We start from the raw sequence: 21,036 nt of genomic DNA on the forward strand, positions 1-21,036 counted from the left end.
AGAGGGTGTTGATTCAAATCCGAACTCTTATTGAAGCAAGGACTCGAGCCTAATGTGAAACATTAGTAAATGTTTTGGTATTTAATTATTAATAAAAAATTTAGGTGATTCAATTATGAAAATTAAAAATAATTATCTAACCATTTAATTTGATTTTTTATCACCGAACACCAAAAATCTAAAATAATTAAGTCAAATAAACATTTTATAATTAAAATTTTATTTAGTTTTACTAAAATAATCATTTTATAAAATTAGGTAAAAAAATAGAATTAAAAAAAGCAACTAAAATATTCAAAATCTGACATAAAAACAAAAAGCAATAGTAGTAGAAAAGCGTCATTAGAGAAACAGGTTTGGATTCAAAATCCCGACCCCACCGCTTCAAGGAATCCGTTAGCAGCATCACTAAACTGAAGCATAAGAAAAACAACTCCCCATCTCATCTCTGCGTCTCTTCTTAAAAACAAAAACACAAGATTTCGCAGAAATTCGAAATTCCATTCGTTTTGCTGGAAATTCACCGATGCTAACTTACTGTAGTGGCAAAACAAAGAACGAGGTCAAGGAGTGAGTGACAGAGGCAGAGGAGGCATTGATTAAAACGATGTCAGTTTTGGAGGAAAACCCAGATTCCCCGTTGAAGAAGAGGCCGCCGCGCTGGTCGGACATTTGGCTCAAGAAAACAAAGCCATTGAAGCATGTGGTGTTCGCTATGCAGCTTCAGTCTTTAGCTTCTAAAGACCCCAAATCCCAAACCCTTATCCCCCATTTCGCTAACATCGACCGAACTCTTCTCTTGTCCGACGACCTCCTCCTAAAAATCCTCTCTAAGCTACCCCTTTCTCAAAGGAACCCTAACTCCCTTGTCTGCAAACGGTGGCTCTATCTCCAAGGCCGTTTGGTTCGGTCCTTGAAGATCCTAGATTGGAACTTTCTCGTTTCAGGTCGGTTAATCACTAGATTCCCTAACTTAGCACACGTGGATTTGCTCAATGGCTGTTTGTTTTCACCCCGAAATTCCGGGATTCTGTTAACTCATCGGATGGTTTCGATGCAAATGAGGTATGGCAATTGTTCAAATTGGGAGCTTTTGGAAGAAAACCTATTGCCTGTTGAAGTTGTTGATGGAGGTCTACAAGCACTTGCTAATGGCTGCCCCAATCTTCGAAGACTTGTGGTAATTAACGCCAGCGAGTTGGGGTTGTTAACCTTGGCTGAAGAATGTTTGACACTACAAGAGCTTGAGTTACATAAGTGTAACGACAACGTTTTACGAGGGATTGCAGCGTGTGAGAATTTGCAAATCCTGAAACTTGTCGGAAACGTTGACGGTCTTTATTGTTCATTGGTTTCCGATGTTGGGTTAACTATCCTAGCTCAAGGGTGCAAGAGGTTAGTTAAGCTTGAACTTAGTGGTTGTGAAGGGAGTTTTGATGGGATTAAAGCCATTGGGCAATGCTGTTTAATGCTTGAAGAATTAACTATTTGTGATCATAGAATGGAAGATGGATGGTTGGCTGCATTGTCTTATTGTGAGAATTTGAAGACTTTGAGGTTGCTGTCTTGTAAGAGGATCGACTTGGATCCCGGCCCCGATGAGTACTTGGGGTTTTGTCCGTCTCTCGAGCGATTGCATTTGCAAAAGTGTCAATTGCGGAGTAAGAAGAGTGTGAGAGCTTTGTTTCGAGTATGTGAAGCTGTGAGAGAGGTTGTTGTTTTGGACTGCTGGGGATTGGACAACGATATGTTCACCTTTGCTAGTGTTTGCAGGTAATTAATTGTTCTTGTTTTGTTCTTTTATGAATCTCTTAGCCTGTTTTCATTACCTTTGCTTGCTTGCCTGAATGAAAGAAAAAGAAAAAGGGTTAGTTAATTGCCATCGAGTCATGTACCTCAGGTAGATGTGCTTTATTAGATTGATAGCGGAAATTTATGATCATAATGTTTGTTAGGTAGCAATATGATGAGCATTGATTTATTTAGTGACATGGAAGAATATGAAATCTGGGAACGGGGATTTGGACAACCGACATTGTTTTTGATTGAGAAACTAAGTCATTTATTTTTCTCACAGGAGAGTGAAGTTCTTATCTTTAGAAGGATGCTCATTACTGACAACTGAAGGTTTGGAAGCCACGGTTCTTTCGTGGTTGGACCTCGAAACTCTGGTAGTCGTATCATGCAAGAACATAAAGGAAAGTGACATATCTCCCGCACTCGCAACCTTATTCTGTAATCTTAAAGAGTTGCGGTGGAGGCCAGACACCAAATCTTTGCTTTCGTCCAGTCTTATGGGAACTGGCATGGGAAAAAAAGGTGGGAAATTTTTCAAAAGGACGTGAGACGCAGAATTTTCAGGTATCAAGGATTCGGTTCTTTGCTGCCGATGCAATGATGTACTTCTAACATGGAAATATTTTATCCGTCACTTCCCTTTCTGTAAGACTAACTAGGTTAGCGAACAGAGAAAGGATTATTAGAATTTTGGTGTAATTTATAATGTAAAACATTTCTTATATATCCTTATTATGGATATCTGAATGTGTGGACTGTAGAGAGCAATGCATTAACATTACTCTTAGAGTTTGGCTTTCGTTCATTATTATTTTTTCATTAATTATTAATAGACTTATCAGCTTACTTGTATGTGTAGGATTCTTTCATAAATTACGGAAGCTGAATTTGTAGACTGTGACCAAAGTTACATTGAAAAGTAACAGACCGAATGCTTTTATATTAGTACTATCGGATTCAGGGAAATGATTTTGAGTAATTGTGCTGCTTTTTGTTGATAATAATAGCATCAAAAGTATAATAGTAGTGCAAAATATTTTTGGTAATTGTTGCGGATGAGAAAGTTTTGCTATTTGCAAAAATGCACCAAAGATGGAGATGGAGTGGACGAAGACTTAGGACCATGTTTGATGTAGAGGGAGACCTTTGTTCACCATGACGGTGTCTTGGACGGGTGTAGACGCCATGAGTGCCTTAAGGGATGAGCAACATCCAAGGTGAAACCTTCAGACAAGCATAAACGTCGAGAATGTTTCAAGGGAGTGAACAATAGTCATGGAAGGACCTTCGAAAGAGTGTTGGTAAAGGTTATGTCCTTCCTTTTTGTTGATTGACTTTCAAACATTTGCAAAGAGGAAACATTCATGAGAGGACATTGGAGGTTGTCCTCCGGGGCACACTTTGTTGGTTAAGTCGGTCTATCAAACAAGAATAAATAAGGCAAACGAAAACTAATATATGGAACAATGAAGATAAGATGTGCTTGTGTAGTGAGCACGATAAGGCCCTTAGCTAATGCTTGAAGCCTTTGATAGTGGCTTTTTCCAATGGGGGCCTAGAATCGTATAGAGAAAGAGAGTTTTTAGAAAGAAGTGCTCTCAACATGTGGAAGACGAGCTCTTAGATGTAAGGAGAGGATATGCTAAATGAATTGTATTATGAGATGTGTGTATGAAATGATGTTATCCAATGGGAGAGTCCTCTCTATTTATACTCCAGTTCGTGGCCAAGCAACTTGTCAATTGTGCAAGTTGTTGGCCACCACCTATCTCTTCCTTATTAGATAGAGGAGAGATCTGTGCTTAGATGCACACATCCTTTTATTGTCTAAGGGTGCAAGTGGTGATCCCTTGCACTTCTATAAGAGGCTAAAAGAGGCCTCTCTAATAGGCGGGCTTCATGTTTAAATTGTGGACTTATATAGCTCAAATGATGGTCCCGGGAGAGCCCAATGATGCCCCATTTACGCCTTTGGTGGTTTCATAGGCCCGAGAGTGGGCCTTAAAACCCTCTCTTGCTAGGAAAAATTGGAGGCCTACATTGGGTTCAGCCTAGCAACCCTGTTGAACATTTAATTTCTTGATGAGGTTTGGGGACTCTGGTGCTCATACATCAGGGTCCAAAACTGTTGAATCTAGTTCCCTAAGTATTTCATCTATATACACTTTTAATTTCTTCGAATAGATTGGTAAGTAAAATAATTCATGGATTATAATAATATACTTTGTATAATCTTCCTCATATGATTTTTACATGAAAAGCAACATAGAAGCAAATATTAGCTCACTAATTGTCTAATGTTTAAACTAATACTAAATGGTATTACGTAGTAGGAACATAATACAAAAAAATAACTTATATTAATAGACGAACCTAAACATGTCTTTAGTCTAATTAGAAATGAGCAAATCGTTTGAAAAACTAATATGTCGTCTATCAAGTCCAATTGGGGAGATGTTTTTTTTTGAGTATCGAAGCGGATGACTCCCAAAAGATAGAGACATAGATGTGACTGGACTGATAGTACTCGGACTAAACCCAAGAAGAATAGATCCTGAATCCATTTATAGATTTATTCACTTGTGACGTTCATAGTGTGGCACACCTAAATCCTGAGTGGATGGCGGGATATGCATGCGTGACTTGTGCACTTTGATGTAAGTAAAAACATGAGTTCAAATAGATAAGGAATCGAAAGTTGGTGTGCTGGCTATACGACTTTTGCAATATGTAACGTCATTCGCAACAGTGGAATCCATAGCCCGAGACATAGATAAATGATATCCTCTTATTGGCATTACATGGTTGATGAAAAGTAAACGTGGCCACGAGTTGTTCGTCTTTATGATGAATGACTTGATTACTATTTGATAGTAATTGACTTTTCATGAATGAATATTTAATGGTTACCATGAGATAAAATAGGATCATATTAGGAGAACAAATGTTATCCCAAAAAGATTAAGGATATCCTATGAGGGTAACACACTTATAACAAGGTCATTGGACGAGCACTAATCGAGTTACTTTCATAATGGTATGCTGTTGGGAAGAGCTCAGTCGTGATACTATAGTGGAATGACTTCGTGACTAAATTAGTTTATAATTAATTGGAGAAAAGCTAGAACTTAATTATAAATAATTTGAGCCTCAACCGCATATGTCCAATCAGTCCCTCCACTAGCTCGTCGAAACCAAAAATGAATTGTATGTTGAATCAAATGAACAGTGATGTCCACGAAACTAACTAAAAATTTAACTAAGGCAAGTGCACCTATCAATTAACAGTATAGCTACGGTGAGTAAAGATATTGTTTCCACGAAGACTAAAGTACTAGTAATTACCATCTTTCTATTATTTAACCGAATAATTCGAGTGATTGATTAAACCTAAAGTTAACTAAATTAATTAACTAACGAACACAAAAAAAAGAATAAATCATCAAAATAATTGAGTAACAACCAATAAGCGAAACAATACACAGGAAAGAATCCACCTAGATTTCATTTGTCAATATCAATCTAAATTGCACAATTTCTTTACTTAGTATTTTGATCCGTAGAAATCCCTAAAATATGCTAATATTTCTTTTAAGCATAAGGGCAATTGACTATATGTTAATTAATTGAAATTTCTTTATAATTAAAACCCCTATTATCGCATTAACTCATGCAATGGATTCCCCTATTAGATTTGACTCTAATTCGGTAAACTTATGTCATCCTATTTCTAAGATTGCATGCAACTCCACTCAATTATGCAAGATTTACTCTTAAACAGGGTTTGTAACAACCTGTTTTTAGTGAAATTGGAATAGTAGTTTTGGGACCACAAATCTAATTAGTAAATCTTTATTATTATTATTATTTTAATGTTTACGGGACTATATTAGGGTCATGTTAAAGTTTAGTTAAGAAATTTTGACGTTTGCATGATTAATTATGTTAAAAGGACTAAATCGTAAAAGGTGCAAAAGTAGAGTGCTATTAGCTAAAGGTATTAAATAACTATGAAATATTAATCTAAGGGACTTGGATGGTAAATAGACCAATTGAGTTGTTGGTGAATATTTATGGACTCGGTTTTGAAGAAATTATGAATGTTTTAGTAAATAAGTAATTAAAGTTAAAATAACTTAAAGAAAATGCATCCATCTTCTTCATTTTATAATTTTTCAGCCGAATTCAAAATTGAAGATATAGTTAGTGTTCGGTAAAGCTTAGTTCATTTGCATGGTATGTAATTTTGTCCCATTTTTAATGATTTTTATGTTTTTGGGATCATTGTAGCTTAATCTAGCTAGCCCAGGGATTTATTTGCAAAATTTTTAAATATTTAGGGTTTTATAAGAATTTTCTTGCATGATTCTTGATGTTTAATAGAAGATTATGAGTCCTTGTTGATAAATAAACTAGTTTTGTAAGGTGATTTTAAATGAAAACGACATTTAGGGATTTATTTGTAAAATTGATGAAAGTTCATGGTAAATTTGTGAAACGATGATTTGTATGGATTGATATAGGTCCCTAGAGAAATCATCTAGCTTGAAAAAAAGGATGAAAATGCTTAGATTTCAATTTATGTGTTAAATGACTAAATTGTAAAAAAGTTAAAATATTAGGGGCAAAATAGTAATTTTGCAAAATATGAAATGTGGACTAAATTGAATGCTAGGGTTATTAAATGAATTAAATTTGTCTATTTAGATCAAGATAGACCGAGAACGGATTTAGATCGGGGAAAAGCTAAATCATCGGATTAGTCGATTTCATTTTTACGTTCTAATTGTCGAGGTAAGTTCGTATGAAAAAGTATCATTTTTAATGTTATTTTTAATTATATGTTAGTATGTTAGTTCTTATGTAATTGAATGATAAATATCCGACAATGCCATGACGGTTATCGAGCCCCAATTGAACCTTAAGAATTCGTAGGATACAAATGACATGTCATTAGGGTTTTCATGTTTCGGGTGCTGGTCTTAAATGTCCTACCGATGGCTGAGGTCTTACATTTGTTGCGGATACTCCATAGCCCGCATGAGCAGCATCGTGTAACATACATTCCTACCCAAAGCACACTTCGTGTAGCCTATTTCACAGCTCGTGCGACAAACGATGTAAAGGAAATGTTACAATTTTATGTTAAGCACACTTCGTGTGAACTTTCCTGAGTATCTGATGATATTCTAAATGATTCAACGGGCATGAAAAGGAAAGGAACAATAAGTGTTCAAAGGAACTATATCATGTATTTATGGAAAGGATTGAAACGGTAAGCTTTAAGGGAAGTATGCTTATGTTTATGAAAATGAGAATGACTCAAATGATGTATGTTTCCATGGAAATGAATTACCATATGCTATATTTAATTGAATCATGTATAAATGCACTAACATGTATTGTTGATGGTGCTTAGGCTTGTGCCAAGCTTGTAGTTGGATTGTATTATGCTTAATTTTAATGTTATGCATTGAAATGGTAAGTTATGTTCATGTTTTATGAACTTACTAAGCATTATGTGCTTATGTAGTTTTCTTTCCTATGTTTTTTTTAGATAATCGGAAGCTCGATCGGTTGAGAATCTCGTCGGAGACTTATCACACTATCTAGCATAAATATTGGTAGCTTTTTATGTTTTGGCCAAGGTTATAATGGCATGTATAGGTGGACTTGTGTTGGTATCTATTTGAATATTAGTTGATGATTTTGGCATATAAGTGTTTTGGTACCATTTGATGTTGGTTGGATTGGGTCATATTGGTACTTTTGGTGTCCTATTAGTATGTATTAATGTGGTTATATATTGATGCATGTTTGAATGGCCAAAATGGTATGTGATGAGTTAATTTCAATATGGCCAAAATATGGTATGTTTAAATATGGTATTGAACTAGATATGTATATTTGAAATCTAGTAAAGTATACATGTTTAGGTAAGTCTGAATGTTTGCATTTGAGGTGCCTTATATGACATATTGGTTGAATGATCTTGGACTATTGAATTTGTCATTTCATATAAGTTTTGGTCATGTTTTGAGGCTTTGATTATGTGCACAAAATGCCTTTAGGTGTATGCATGGTTTGGTATTAGAAATTGTTTAAATTTGGGTAAATTCATGTCCACACGGCCTGAGACACGGGCGTGTGGGGATATTTCGAGAGTTACACGGCCTGGCACACGGGCGTGTGACTTAGCCGTGTGACCCTACTCAGTGAATTACACAGGTGAGGAGACGAGCTGGGACACGGCCGTGTGACCCCTGCAGTTCAATTTTTCTAACTTTTTTGTGTACTTTTTGATTGATTCCAATTTTGTCCCGAATTGTTTCTAAGGTATTTCTAGGGCCTCGAGGGCTCGATTAAGAGACATTGTGTATGTGATTGAATGTATTTAGATTATGTTTGAAATGATGTATAAAATATATGTATTAATGTTCTGTTTGTACGGTAATGCTCTGTAACCCTATTTCAGCGATAGATACGGGTTAGGGGTGTTAATTTAATGGTATCAGAGCTATGATTTAGTCGGTTCTCGGACTGGACATAGCATGTATGAGTCTAGAAATACATGCCATTATATAACCTGTGATAGTGCGATAACTCCTGACTCAAATGAAACAATGTTTTTATATAGATAAAATGTCGTCCAACCAAGCTGATTCCGATGAAGTAGAAAGTAACGTGTAAGCTTCCATTCATAGGGTAGCGTCTAGTGGAAGTAGGCTCGTATCTGAGGGCCGAGAAGGAGAGGCTAAGGAAGCCTTCTTCCAGATGATGCCTAAATGGTTCTCCGAGTTCGTGCGAATGAACCTAATGGCTCCACGACCTCCACCCCTACTTGTACCCCAACCGGTCCCCATAGTTTCTTAGGGTTTGGAACCAGTACGAGTGAGCAAGCCTCTAGTTGATAAAATCCATAAATATTGGCTGAAGAGTTTAGAGGTACAGCTGAAGATGATCTAGAGAGAGCCGAGTTTTGGTTAGAAAACACGGTCAGATTTTTTGACGAATTATCATGTACTCCTATGGAATGCTTGAAATGCGATGTTTCATTGTTGAAATATTCAACTTATTAGTGGTGGAACACTTTGGTTGCGGTTGTACCGAGAGATCAAGTAAATTGGGAGTTCTTTCAGACTGAATTCTGAAAGAAATATGTGTGCTAGAGATTTTTTGATAAGAAATGTAAAGATTTCCTTGAGTTGAAGAAAGGCCATATGTCAGTGTCGGAATATGAGAGGAAATTTGTGCAACTTAGCAAGTATGCCCGATAAAGTGTACCAACCGAAGCTGCAATGTGTAGTCAATTTAAAGACAGGCTAAATGAAGACATTAATTTGCTTGTCGTGATTCTTGAGTTGAAAGAATTTGTAGTTCTGGTTGACAGAGCGCATAAAGCCGAGGAACTTAGCAAAGAAAAGAGTAATGCTAATTCTAAGGCTCGTGATTCAGTAAAGCAACATTTGGGAAAGTCATACTCATCACCGTCAAAGAAGTCAAAAGAATATAATGGTCGTTCGTTAACTTCGGTAGGTTACTCCGGGAAAGATAGAGAAAAATAATATTCAAGCTTGAAACCTCAAGTTATGTCAACATCGAGTGTAGGCAGTGTCAAAAACAACAAGCCCGAATGTCAGAAATGTAATAGAAGACACTTTGGTGAATGTAGATTGTAAGATGGGTCATGAAATGTGGTTCATATGAACATTATCTCGGAGATTGCCTTGAAAGGTCCGACAAAAAAAGGCTCAGACTACTCGACTGAGTAATATAGTTGCGAGAGGGGGACCACCTCAAAACACTGGAAATGTAGGTAATAGCCATAGTGGGACGAAAGACTCTATTGTGAGGTCTGAGGCACGAGCACCAGCTAGAGCTTACGCAATCCGTGCTCGAGAGAAAGCTTCAGCGCCAGATGTTATCACCGGTACATTTTCCATCTTTGGTACTAATGTAACTGCTTTGATTGACTTGGGGTCAACATAACCATATGTATGTACGACTTTAGTGTTAGCTAAGAAATTGCCTTTTGAGTCTACTGAGTTTGTGATTAAAGTAACGAACCCCCTAGGTCAGTATGTGTTAGTTGATAAAGTTTGTAAAAACTGTCCTTTGATGATTTGGGGTTCCGGCTGATTTGATGTTACTACCCTTTGATGAGTTTGATGTGATTTTGGGTATGGACTGGTTAACTCTGTATGATGCTGCTGTGAACTTTAGAAGAAAACATATTGTGTTAAAATGTCAAAACGGTGAAAAACTTCAAATTGAATCAGATAGACTGGATAGTGCATCTAATGTTATTTCAACTATGTTAGCATAGAAGTATGTTAGAAAAGGTTGTGAAGAGTATCTCTCTTATATATTTGATTTTAGAGTTTCAAAATTGAAATTAGAACCGGTTCTAGTAGTATGTGAGTATACAGATGTGTTTCTAGAAGAGTTACTAGGGTTACCGCAGATTAGAGAGGTTGAGTTTGGTATTGAGTTAGTGTCGGGAACATCTCCAATATTGATAGCTCCATATAGAATGGCACTTACAGAATTAAAAGAGTTGAAAGCACAGTTGCAAAAGTTGACAGATAGGGGCTTTGCTCGGCCCAACTTTTCTTCTTGAGGTGCTCATATATTATTTGTCAAGAAAAATGATGGATCTATGCGACTATGTATCGATTATCGACAACTCAACAAAGTCACGATCATGAGTAAGTATCATTTGCCACGTATTGATGATCTATTTGACTAGTTGAAAGGTGTGACTATTTTCTCAAAGATCGATCTTCGTTTTGGTTATTATCAGTTGCGGGTTAAAGACTTAGATGTGCCAAAAACCACATTTAGAACTAGGTACGGGCATTATGAGTTTCTTGTGATGCCATTTGGTTTGACTAATGCACCTATTGTATTCATAGATTTAATGAATAGAATATTTAGACCGTATTTAGACAGATTTGTTGTCGTATTTCATTGATGACATTCTGATCTATTCATGAGATGGGACAGAGCATACCCAACATTTGAGATTGTTTTGCAAACTTTACGTGAAAAACAATTGTTCGCTAAGTTTAGCAAATGTGAGTTCTGGCTCCGAGAAGTCAGATTTTTGGGACATGTTGTATTGGCAGATGGCATTAGAGTTGATTCGAATAAAATTTCAGTTGTAGTAGACTAGAAGCCTCCGAGAAATGTATCTGAAGTTAAAAGTTTTTTGGGTTTAGCAGGATATTATAGAAAGTTCATCAAGGGATTCTTGATGATTGCTACGCTGTTGACGAGATTGTTACAAAAAGATGTTAAATTCAAATGGTCCGAGAAATGTCAGTAAAGTTTTAATCAGTTGAAAGCTTTGTTAACCGAGGCACTTGTGTTGGTTCAACTAGAGTCTGGAAAAGAATTTGTGATTTACAGTGATGTGTCATTAAATGGTTTGGGTTGTGTTTTGATGCAAGAAGGCAAAGTAATAGCTTATGCTTCTCAACGTTGAAACCGCACGAAAAGAATTATCCGACTCACGATTTAGAACTTGCAGCTATTGTGTTTGCTTTAAAGATTTGGTGACACCATTTGTACGGAGAAAAATGTCACATTTTTACTGATCACAAAATCTTGAAGTATTTGATGTCATAGAAAGATCTGAATTTGAGACAGCGCAGATGGCTCGAGCTATTAAGACTACGATTTGATCATTGACTATTATCTGGGAAAGACTAATGTTGTTGCTGATGTTTTGATTAGAAAATCATTGTTTGCTTTGTGAGCATTGAACACACAATTGACGTTGATTGATGACGGCTCGATTTTATCTGAATTAAAAGCTAGACCGACGTTTTTACAACAAATTTGCAAAGCTAAAAAATGTGGCGATATTTTGATAGCTAAACGGAAATAGATTGAGACGACACCTGATTCAAATTTTTATGTTGGTTTTGGTGATAGTTTGTACTTCAAAGGCAGAATTTGTGTCTCGATAAATTCTAATTTCGTTCAGAAGATCTTACAGGAAACTCACAGTAGTAGCATGTCGATTCATCCTGGTAGCAATAAAATGTACAACGATTTGAAACAGATGTATTGGTGGCCAAGTATGAAACGATAGATTTCTGAGTTCGTATTGAAATATTTGGTTTGTCAACAGGTTAAAGCCGAGCATCACGTACCTTCTGGTTTGCTACAACCAATGATGATTCCAGAGTGGAAATGGGAACGTGTCACGATGGATTCCAAGAAAGAAAGATGTTGTATAGGTTATTGTAAATCGTTTGACAAAGTCCGCACATTTCATTCTAGTGCATACTGATTATTCACTCGAAAGATTGGCAGAGTTATATGTTGTTGAGATTGTTAGATTGCATAATGTGCCAGTTTTTATTATTTCGGACAAAGATCCACAGTTTACGTCTTGATTCTAGAGCAAGTTACAAGAAGCTCTAGGTACTCATTTGCACTTTAGCACAACGTTTCATCCACAAACTGATGATCAATCCGAACGAGTAATTCAGATACACGAATACATGCTTCGATGTTGTGTTTTGGAGTTTGAAGGTAATTAGGAAAGATTTTTGCCGTTGGTTGAATTTGCATACAACAACAGTTATCAAGTGAGCATTAAAATGGCACCGTATGAAGCTTTGTATGGTCGAAAGTGTCGAACTCCGTTATACTAGATTGAACTCAGTGAGAAAAATTTATCCGGTAATGATTTGATACGGGAAATCAAAGAAAAGGGTAAAGTGATACAAGGCAATTTGAAAGTAGCTTCGGATCCACAGAAATCTTACTCAGATTTGAAAAAAAAGACATTGCATTTCAATTCAGAGACAAATTATTTCTAAAAGTGTCACCTTGGAAAAAAGTTCTTCGATTTGGCTGGAAAGGAAAACTTAGTCCGCAGTTTATGGGACTGTATGAGGTCATTGATAGAATTGGACTAGTAGTTTACAGATTGGTTTTGCCATCAGAGTTAGAAAAAGATTCATAATGTCTTCCATGTATCGATGTTACGACAGTATCGGTCAGGTCCTTCACATGTAATTTTGTCTCATTTTTAATAATTTTTATGTTTTCGGGATCATTGTAGCTTAATCTAGCTAGCCCAAGGATTTATTTGCAAAACTGTTAAAGTTTTAGGGCTTTTCCATGAATGTTCTTACATGATTCATGATGTTTAATGGAAGATTATAAGTCCTTGTTGATAAATAAACTAGTTTTGTAAAGTGATTTTAGATGAAAATGGCATTTAAGGACTCATTTTTAAAATTGATGAAAGTTCATGGTAAATTTATGAAATGATGATTTGTATGGATTGATATAGGTCCTTAGAGAAATCAGCTAGCTTAAGAAATGGATGAAAATGCTTAGATTTCAATTTATGTGTTGAAAGACTAAATTGTAAAAAAGTTAAAATGTTAGGGGAAAAATAGTAATTTTGTAAAAAATGAAATGTGGACTAAATTGAATGCTATGGTTTTTAAATGAATTAAGTTTTTCTATTTAGATCAAGATAGACTAAGAACGAATTTAGATTGGGGAAAAGCTAAAGTCTTAATTTAGTCGATTCCGTTTCTACGCTCTAATTGTTGAGGTAAGTTCGTACGAAAAATTATCATTTTGAATGCTATTTTTAATTATATTTTAATATGTTAGTTGTTATGTAATTAAATGATAAATATCGGACAATGCCATGACGATTATCGAGCCCCGATTGAACCTTAAGAATTCGTAGGATACAAATGACTTGTCATTAGGGTTTCATGTTTCGGGTGCTGGTCTTGAATGTTCTACCAATGACTGAGGTCCTACATTTGTTGCGGATATCCCACAACTCGCGTGAGCAGTATCATGTAGCTTACATTTCGACCCACAGCTCGTGTGAGCAGACCCATTTCATAGCTCATGTGAGCAACGATGTAAAGGAAAGGTTACGGTTTTATGTTAAGCACACTTCATGTGAGCTTTCCCAAGTATCTGATGATATTTTAAATGGTTCAACGGGCATGAAAAAGAAAGGAACGCTAAGTGTTCAAATGAACTATATCATGTATTTATGGAAAGGATTGAAATGGTAAGCTTCAATGTAAGGATGCTTATGTTTATGAAAATGAGAATGACTCAAATGATGTATGTTTCCATGGAATTGAATTACCATATGCTATATTTAATTGAATTATGATGCACTAACATGTGTTGTTGATGGTACTTAGGCTTGTGCTAAGCTTGTGGTTGGATTATATTATGCTTAATCTTAATGTTATGTATTGAAATGGTAAGTTATGTTCATGTTTTACGAGCTTACTAAGCATTATGTGCTTATGTAGTTTTCTTTCCTATGTGTTTTTTTAAATAATCGGAAGCTCGATCGGTTTAGAAACTCGTCGGAGACCTATCACACTATCCAACATAAATATCGGTAGTTTTTGATGTTTTGGCTAATGTTATAATGACATGTATATGTGGACTTGTGTTGGTATCTATTTGAATGTTAGTTGATAATTTTGGCATGTATAAGTGTTTTGGTACCATTTGATGTTGGTTGGATTGGGTCATGTTGGTACTTTTGGTTCCCTATTAGTATGTATTAATGTGGCTATATATTGATGCATGTTTGAATGACCAAAATGGTATGTGATGAGTTAGTTTTAATCTGGCCAAAATATGGTATGCTTAAATATGGTATTGAACTAGATGTGTATGTTTGAAATGTGGTAAAATATACATGTTTAGGTAAGTTTGAATGTTTGCATTTGAGGTGCCTTGTATGGCATATTGGTTGAATGATCTTGGACTATTGGATTTGTCATTTCATGTAAGTTTTGGTCATGTTTTGAGGCTTTGATTATGTACACAAAATACCTTTAGGTGTATGCATGGTTTGGTGTTGGAAATGACTTACTGAGACACAAGCATATGGGGCTATTTCAAGAGTTATACGGCTTGGCACACGAGCGTGTGACTTGGCTGTGCGACCCTACTCAGTGCGTTACATGGGTGAGGACACGGGATGGGACACGGCCGTGTGTCCCTATTTCGGTTGTTACACGACCGTGTAACCTCTGCAGTCAAATTTTTCTAACTTTTTTTTGTACTTTTCGATTGATTCCAATATGGTCTTGAATTGATTCTAAGGTATTTCTAAGGCATCGAGGGCTCAATTAAGGGACGTTATGTATGCGATTGAGTGTATTTAGATTATGTTTGCAATGATGTATGAAATGAATGTATTAATGTTCCGTTTGTACAGTAATGCTCCGTAACCCTATTCTAATGACAAATACGGGTTAAGGGCTTTACATTTAGTGGTATCAGAGCTATGATAATTATTACATTTACTAGTTTAAAAGTCCAAAAAGTACTTGTAATTGGACCTAATATGGGAGAGGTACAAAATCCCATCATGTAAATAAGGGGGACGTCAAACCTTAGGATTATTAACTAAGGTTGTTGCCCCCTATACTCCTAGTTAGATTAGGAGTTTGTTTTTCTAGTTGAAATAAACTTCTACAATTCAATAAGGGTTCTACTTCTCTCTATAACTAGATGGCATCAGTAGGACTTAAAACACAACTTTAAGATATTGTTACCCTGCCCAAAAATAGAGGGAATTTATTCTCATCTATTAAATATATTTTTCGAAATAATAGTCTTGCCTGTTTTCTATTGAGAAGGGATTTTTTTCACACTTAAACAAATAAAACTATTTTCGATTTTGTGTTTGATTCGAATCGTTCGAGCCCACACTTGAAGTAGTTTGTGGTACAAGAATAGTGGAGAAAGCCATTCGATTGAAAGCCAGGAACGACAAGGATCTGTATAGTCGAAAACATATGTGTGAATTCGGTAATTACTTTTTTATTCCATTATGTATGTATGTGTGCTTTTTTTATAGTATGTATTGTGTTGCCTTGTTGTAACAAATCTTTAATCATGTTCGATAATCATTATAGGTGACAGACTAACCAATTTGCGTATGAATTAGGGCCAAACTCGGTAAACAGATACTCAAATCGATATTAGAGTTATTGAGGTAATTTTGAAGAACAAGGGTGTTCGTATGGGCATCCTTATGACTCTCATGGGTATGCTAATGAAAGGGATAACTACAACCAATAGTGGTCAACTAGTTATCCGACCTATGATTATATTATCAAGATTATTGTTCGGATAGGGTTATAGATCGCGATGAGTATACTAAAGATCTATATATTGATACTAGGGTGTGTATACTCGAAGATGGTACTTCTTCATGCCATGATGCTATGAAGACTATGAAGAGTTAAATGGAATAGTATCTGCAAGTTGTACAACTCCAATCTGTAGTTTACAACCCTACTAAAGATTATGTTGAGCATGATGCTTACGAACATGAAGAGGATATCCTCTATGATGTTGGTGGAGAGGATGATTCAAGTTTTGGTAGTCAACAAGAGATATGAATTGGAGACCAATATGTAATTTTGTGTGATGATGATAGTGTTTCCAATCTTATTAACATAGGAGTAGGAATAGAGGAAGAGTATGAGATGGAAGAGCTTGAACCAATTTTAAGTGAAACTGTGGAAGGGCTGACACATTTTCCAATCATAATTGAAGAGATTGAATCGAAAAGGCCAACCAAGGTTTTTCTTTAGAAAGTGAAGTTCCAACCTGACGAGGAAGTAAGGCTCGGGTTTTTTTATTATTGGAATGATATATATATTTTTATTCCCAAAGCTATAGTACCTCGAATTGAGTTAATAAGTTGGTTGGGCTTTGGTGTCAAGTGGCTCGTAATGTGGATGTCTAGGAGGTCGAAAATAAAATAGAAAAAGTGTGCTCGATCGAAGATGAGGTTTCTTATTTCATGAATGAAGAACAAATGACATTACAAGGTTGTGAGGACCTAGTGAAAGTTTTTCTTCGGTGGCAATACCAGTCGTCCCGATCTTAAAAGGATTTGCTTGATTTCTTTTGTTGTTATTTCATTTTTTCTTGTTCTTCGTATGTTTGTTTTGTTTTTTTTATTTGATTGTGGTTGTTCTTTTTTTGTAGGTACTTGCTCATGCTTGGACTAAACATCAATTTTAAGCTTTCACAAGGAACAGGGATGCTTCTTCCTAATTTAAGGAGTATTCTTGTTCCCATTTTTGTTTATTTAAACATTAAGGGCAATGTTTAATTCAAGTGTGGGGAAGGGTCTAACAATTTTTCATGTTATGTTTTTTTTTCTTTTTTCTTTTTATATGGTTATGGTGTTGATATGCATTAGTAGATGCATGGCATGAGATTAGAGGCATAAGCATATGATCATGATAATTGCATAGTGATTAGCTGATTGGTTATAAGAGGAATTAGTTCTTTTGAGTCAATAATTGAATAGTTATGGATGCTTGAAATTGGTTTTGGTATAAAATTTGATGCATGTTCATGCCAAATGATGCATGGAATGTGAGATTGTGATTTAATTGTTGTTGTTAGAATGGTTGTTTCAATTGTTTGATTGTTGTATAATGGATGTTTAAGGTAATTTAGGATTGTTGATGGATGAATTAAGGCATAGTTTTGATTGAGAGAGCCAAAATGTACCATTTATATATGTAAATCCTTAGCATCCTATGTTGAGCCTTAAACCCTTTTCTTTGGTAGCTTCTTTTGTTTGGCATTCGAACCTTTCATTGAGCTTTTAATTGCCTTATTTCTTTTACCACGATTTTTGTTGTATACATTGGATTGGCTGTTGAACTATGGATGCTAAGGGATTAGGTAGAACATTAAGATAAATGTGAAAAAAAATTGAAAATGAATAGAAGGGAGGAAGTGTTAAGTATAGAACACTTGCAAAACCGAGTGCTTAGTTGGAAATTTATTAAGAGAACAAAAACATTATGAAGGTTAAAAACACTTAAAGTAATAAAAAGTATAGATTGGGCTAAACGCAAAGTGAGATTTAGATTTAAATCACTTTAAAAAATTAATAATTAATAAATTATATATATTTAAAAATAAATCATGAAAAAAGCTATTTGACTTGTAAAATATAATTACATCTTTTGCAACTAACTAACACTAATTCATGTACTTTTGTACATACATATGAATTTACTTACACAAAAATCTAATATTTATGAAAAAAAACTTATAAAATGATGAACTAGCTAGTAGTGTACATAGAATATCACTAAGCAAAAGCTCATCAATCCTACCATTTCAGCCTTACCTTTGCTGCAAAACTATCTATTGTTGGCCACGATGCCAAAGATTTCATCGATTTCCAATTGTTGAATATATTGGTATAAATGTTCTTAGTTTTAATTACTAGCAAAACATCCAAACTAAATCCAATAAGGGAGGCAATGGCCATTATGATATACACAATAGCATAATAATGGGCTCCGACATAGTTATTCCCACCTCCTAGTGTTGGAATAGCCTGTGCCTCATATAGGTAGCCAGCAAACAGGCCTAAAAAGAAGAAGGAACCTATTGGAAGGTTGAGGATTAAAATGTTGTAGACCGTAGTAATTGAGACTAAATAATTCTGAAGCAACAGGGATAGTCATTACTAGACGGACTCAACAACAAATGCCAACAACAATTGAACCAATGTAAAGGCAACTAGGCAACCAATGTCATGAGAAGGAACTCAACTGCCATCAACATTCCTAAGTGGCCTAGGTATTATAGCTTTCTTGTAGGTAGTTCAAAGGCCAAAGTGAGTGTTGTTGATTAAAAAGCTAATTCAACTAAATACATGGCAAATCAATGCACATGGAATATATATTCTCATTAGGCATCATTATCTGCTAAGTGAAAACTAATCCTACAAAGTTATTCGAAATGGCCAACCTTGCCATAAGCTAAGTTGTAAGCTCATCCAATGGCATGCATCACCTACACAATTTTAACAAATTTATAAAGAGATGAGATATGCTTATAATAATGTAATAAGTACCCTTCACCAACAAAATCTTTTCAATTAAGTTTTTGGGATGTTATAGTTTACTATATATTTTGAGTTTCTAGATTCATCAAGCAAATAGCCAAATAAGTTTTCTGTGACGTTATAATTTGCTATATATTTTCAATTTCTAGATTCTATATAATTTGCTATATACTACGTCAAGAGATTGATCCATCAAATAGCTTGTAGAGAGAAGGAAAATAAAATACTCTAATGAAATATCTCGTTGAAACTTGAAATCCGTTCCCAGGCCACCATTGGCTCTCTTATATTTATTGGTAAAAGCAAGGGTCTTATCCTATTTGTATATTGCATTGTTCTAAAGTGGCTGGGGGTTTAAACTAGAAGCTAGCAAGTTTACCTTATCTAACATGAGATGAAACTTACAGGGGCGTCACTAGGGGCTGGTGGGGCTCCACCCCTAAAATAGAAAAATTTTCATTTAAATCTTTTAAAATTTTAAATTAATAAAGGTAAAATTACACTTTGACCCTCTTAAAAATGATAAAAATTTGATTTAATCCCTTGAAAATTATAAAGATATAGACAACTAAAATGGTGAAAGTGCATATTTACTATCATAAAAATTACAATTTAATTTCAGTCCCCCTTAAAAGAATTTCTGACTTCACTGGAAACATAAAAAAAGAACAATTTACATCTAAAGAACAAAATTATAAGTTCAGATTTGATTGCATTAATCAAATTGGAGTAAAACTGAAAGGAAAACAATTTACAACTTAAGAACAAATCGACCAAAGAAAAAAAAAATTCAAACATAGCTATATTTTTCCTACCAAATCCAACTTTCCAAACATCAAAACTATAACTATTTTCTTTTTGGTATGAAAGAACGGCAACCTAAGGGTTACCAAACATTAGAGTAACATTAGCACTTCTTAGTCAATCCTCTCCTACAGCATTCTTAGCCACAACAGGAATGCTCCAAAGAAATTTGATTCCAGGGGTCTCATGTAACATAAGCTTAGCCAACTGGTCAGCTGGCCTGTTCCCCTCACGGTTAACATAACGAAACAAACAGTCCTAGGTCTTTGCAAATGCTCAAGATATGTCGAACTAAAGCCTCACTCATTGTCAACATTGGAGCGGACCTGCAACAAACATACTAAGCTTAAGTTGTCACTTTCAACTTCGACTTTCCTGCAACCCAATTGCCAAGCAAGCTCCAAGCATTCAAGAACTCCCCATGCTTCAACTCTAAGGACAGTGCAACAACCTAAGTTCCTGCAATAAACCCTGATCCAATGTCTTGTGTGATCCCTAATTAGATCACCAGTAGGAGCTTTGCCCTCTACTTTAATGACAGCAACAATATTGACTTTGATCCACCCATCTTTGGCCTCTTCCAAACAATTGGTTTAAAGAGAGCATGACCAGTATTCATTAGCCATCATGATATGTTTTGTCCAAGCTAAGCTCTCAGTCAACACATCTCTCGAGCCCTTATTACCATTAACCTATAGCTATTTTAATCAACATAATATAATATTTCTTGATGAATTCTCCTTTTGACATACGGTTAGTTTTAAATGTGTCGTGTGGTTAATTGTTTTATTTAATTACTTTGAAAATTTAATTGATTACTCATCAATTTTCTTTCCATAATATTATTCATTTTTTTGCTTAAAATTGATTTCATTTGAATCTAATTAAATTAATTATAAATATATTTAACATATTTAAATTAATTCCAATTAAATAAGCTTAATGTGTAAGCCAATTTCTAGCAAACGAAAACTAGAAAAGGTGGAGATAAAAAAATGAACACCCACGAATTATGGAAGATGAGAAGAAAAACTATATTTAAATTATTAAAATTCTACTTTAAAATTATATTATATCTGTTAAACTATTCATCATTTATTATGTAAATTCAAATAAATAAATAAATAAAAGTTAAAGTTTCTAACAAAAATTAATTATCATATATGATATTTAAATTCATGTCTCTTTCAAAAAATTTATATAATAAATTATATTTATGTAATTTGACATTTTAATTAATTTTTTAACTTTTATATATTTTATTTTAAATAACTTACATTTTAGTTTCTTACCAAATCTTGCACAATTCAAAAATTAATTTAAATGAATTTTCTATTACCTTAAATAAATATCAATCTAAAGTATTTGAAAGGTAATAAAAGTTAATTGTTTTATTTTTATTATAAATATTCAAATCTTAAAATGGAACAATTTTTAATAAGTTTAACAGATTTTTAAATAATGTTAAAGCAAGATTAAAATTTTTAAAATTTAGACAATAAGTAAAATTAGTTGAA

General features: G+C 34.7%; 1 protein-coding gene across 1 annotated transcript; it reads left to right on the plus strand.

Moving 5' to 3' along the window:
- The first annotated feature begins 340 nt into the window (after positions 1 to 340).
- LOC105788593 (F-box protein At5g07670) lies at positions 341 to 2,742 on the plus strand. Its single transcript, XM_012615546.2, has 2 exons — positions 341 to 1,773; positions 2,078 to 2,742. Exons 1-2 carry the CDS (start codon positions 608 to 610, stop codon positions 2,343 to 2,345), a joined length of 1,434 nt encoding a protein of 477 aa, XP_012471000.2. The 5' UTR covers positions 341 to 607; the 3' UTR covers positions 2,346 to 2,742.
- Positions 2,743 to 21,036: the final 18,294 nt, after the last annotated feature.

Source organism: Gossypium raimondii, chromosome 2 (assembly GCF_025698545.1).
Source record: "Gossypium raimondii isolate GPD5lz chromosome 2, ASM2569854v1, whole genome shotgun sequence".
Classification (NCBI taxonomy): Eukaryota; Viridiplantae; Streptophyta; class Magnoliopsida; order Malvales; family Malvaceae; genus Gossypium; species Gossypium raimondii.

Bases quoted from the DNA above. Each gene is read 5' to 3' on its own strand.
- LOC105788593 (XM_012615546.2), top strand. From the start codon at position 608: ATGTCAGTTTTGGAGGAAAACCCAGATTCCCCGTTGAAGAAGAGGCCG. The intron at 1,774-2,077 runs GTAATTAATTGT...TTTTTCTCACAG, and splicing joins ACCTTTGCTAGTGTTTGCAG to GAGAGTGAAGTTCTTATCTT.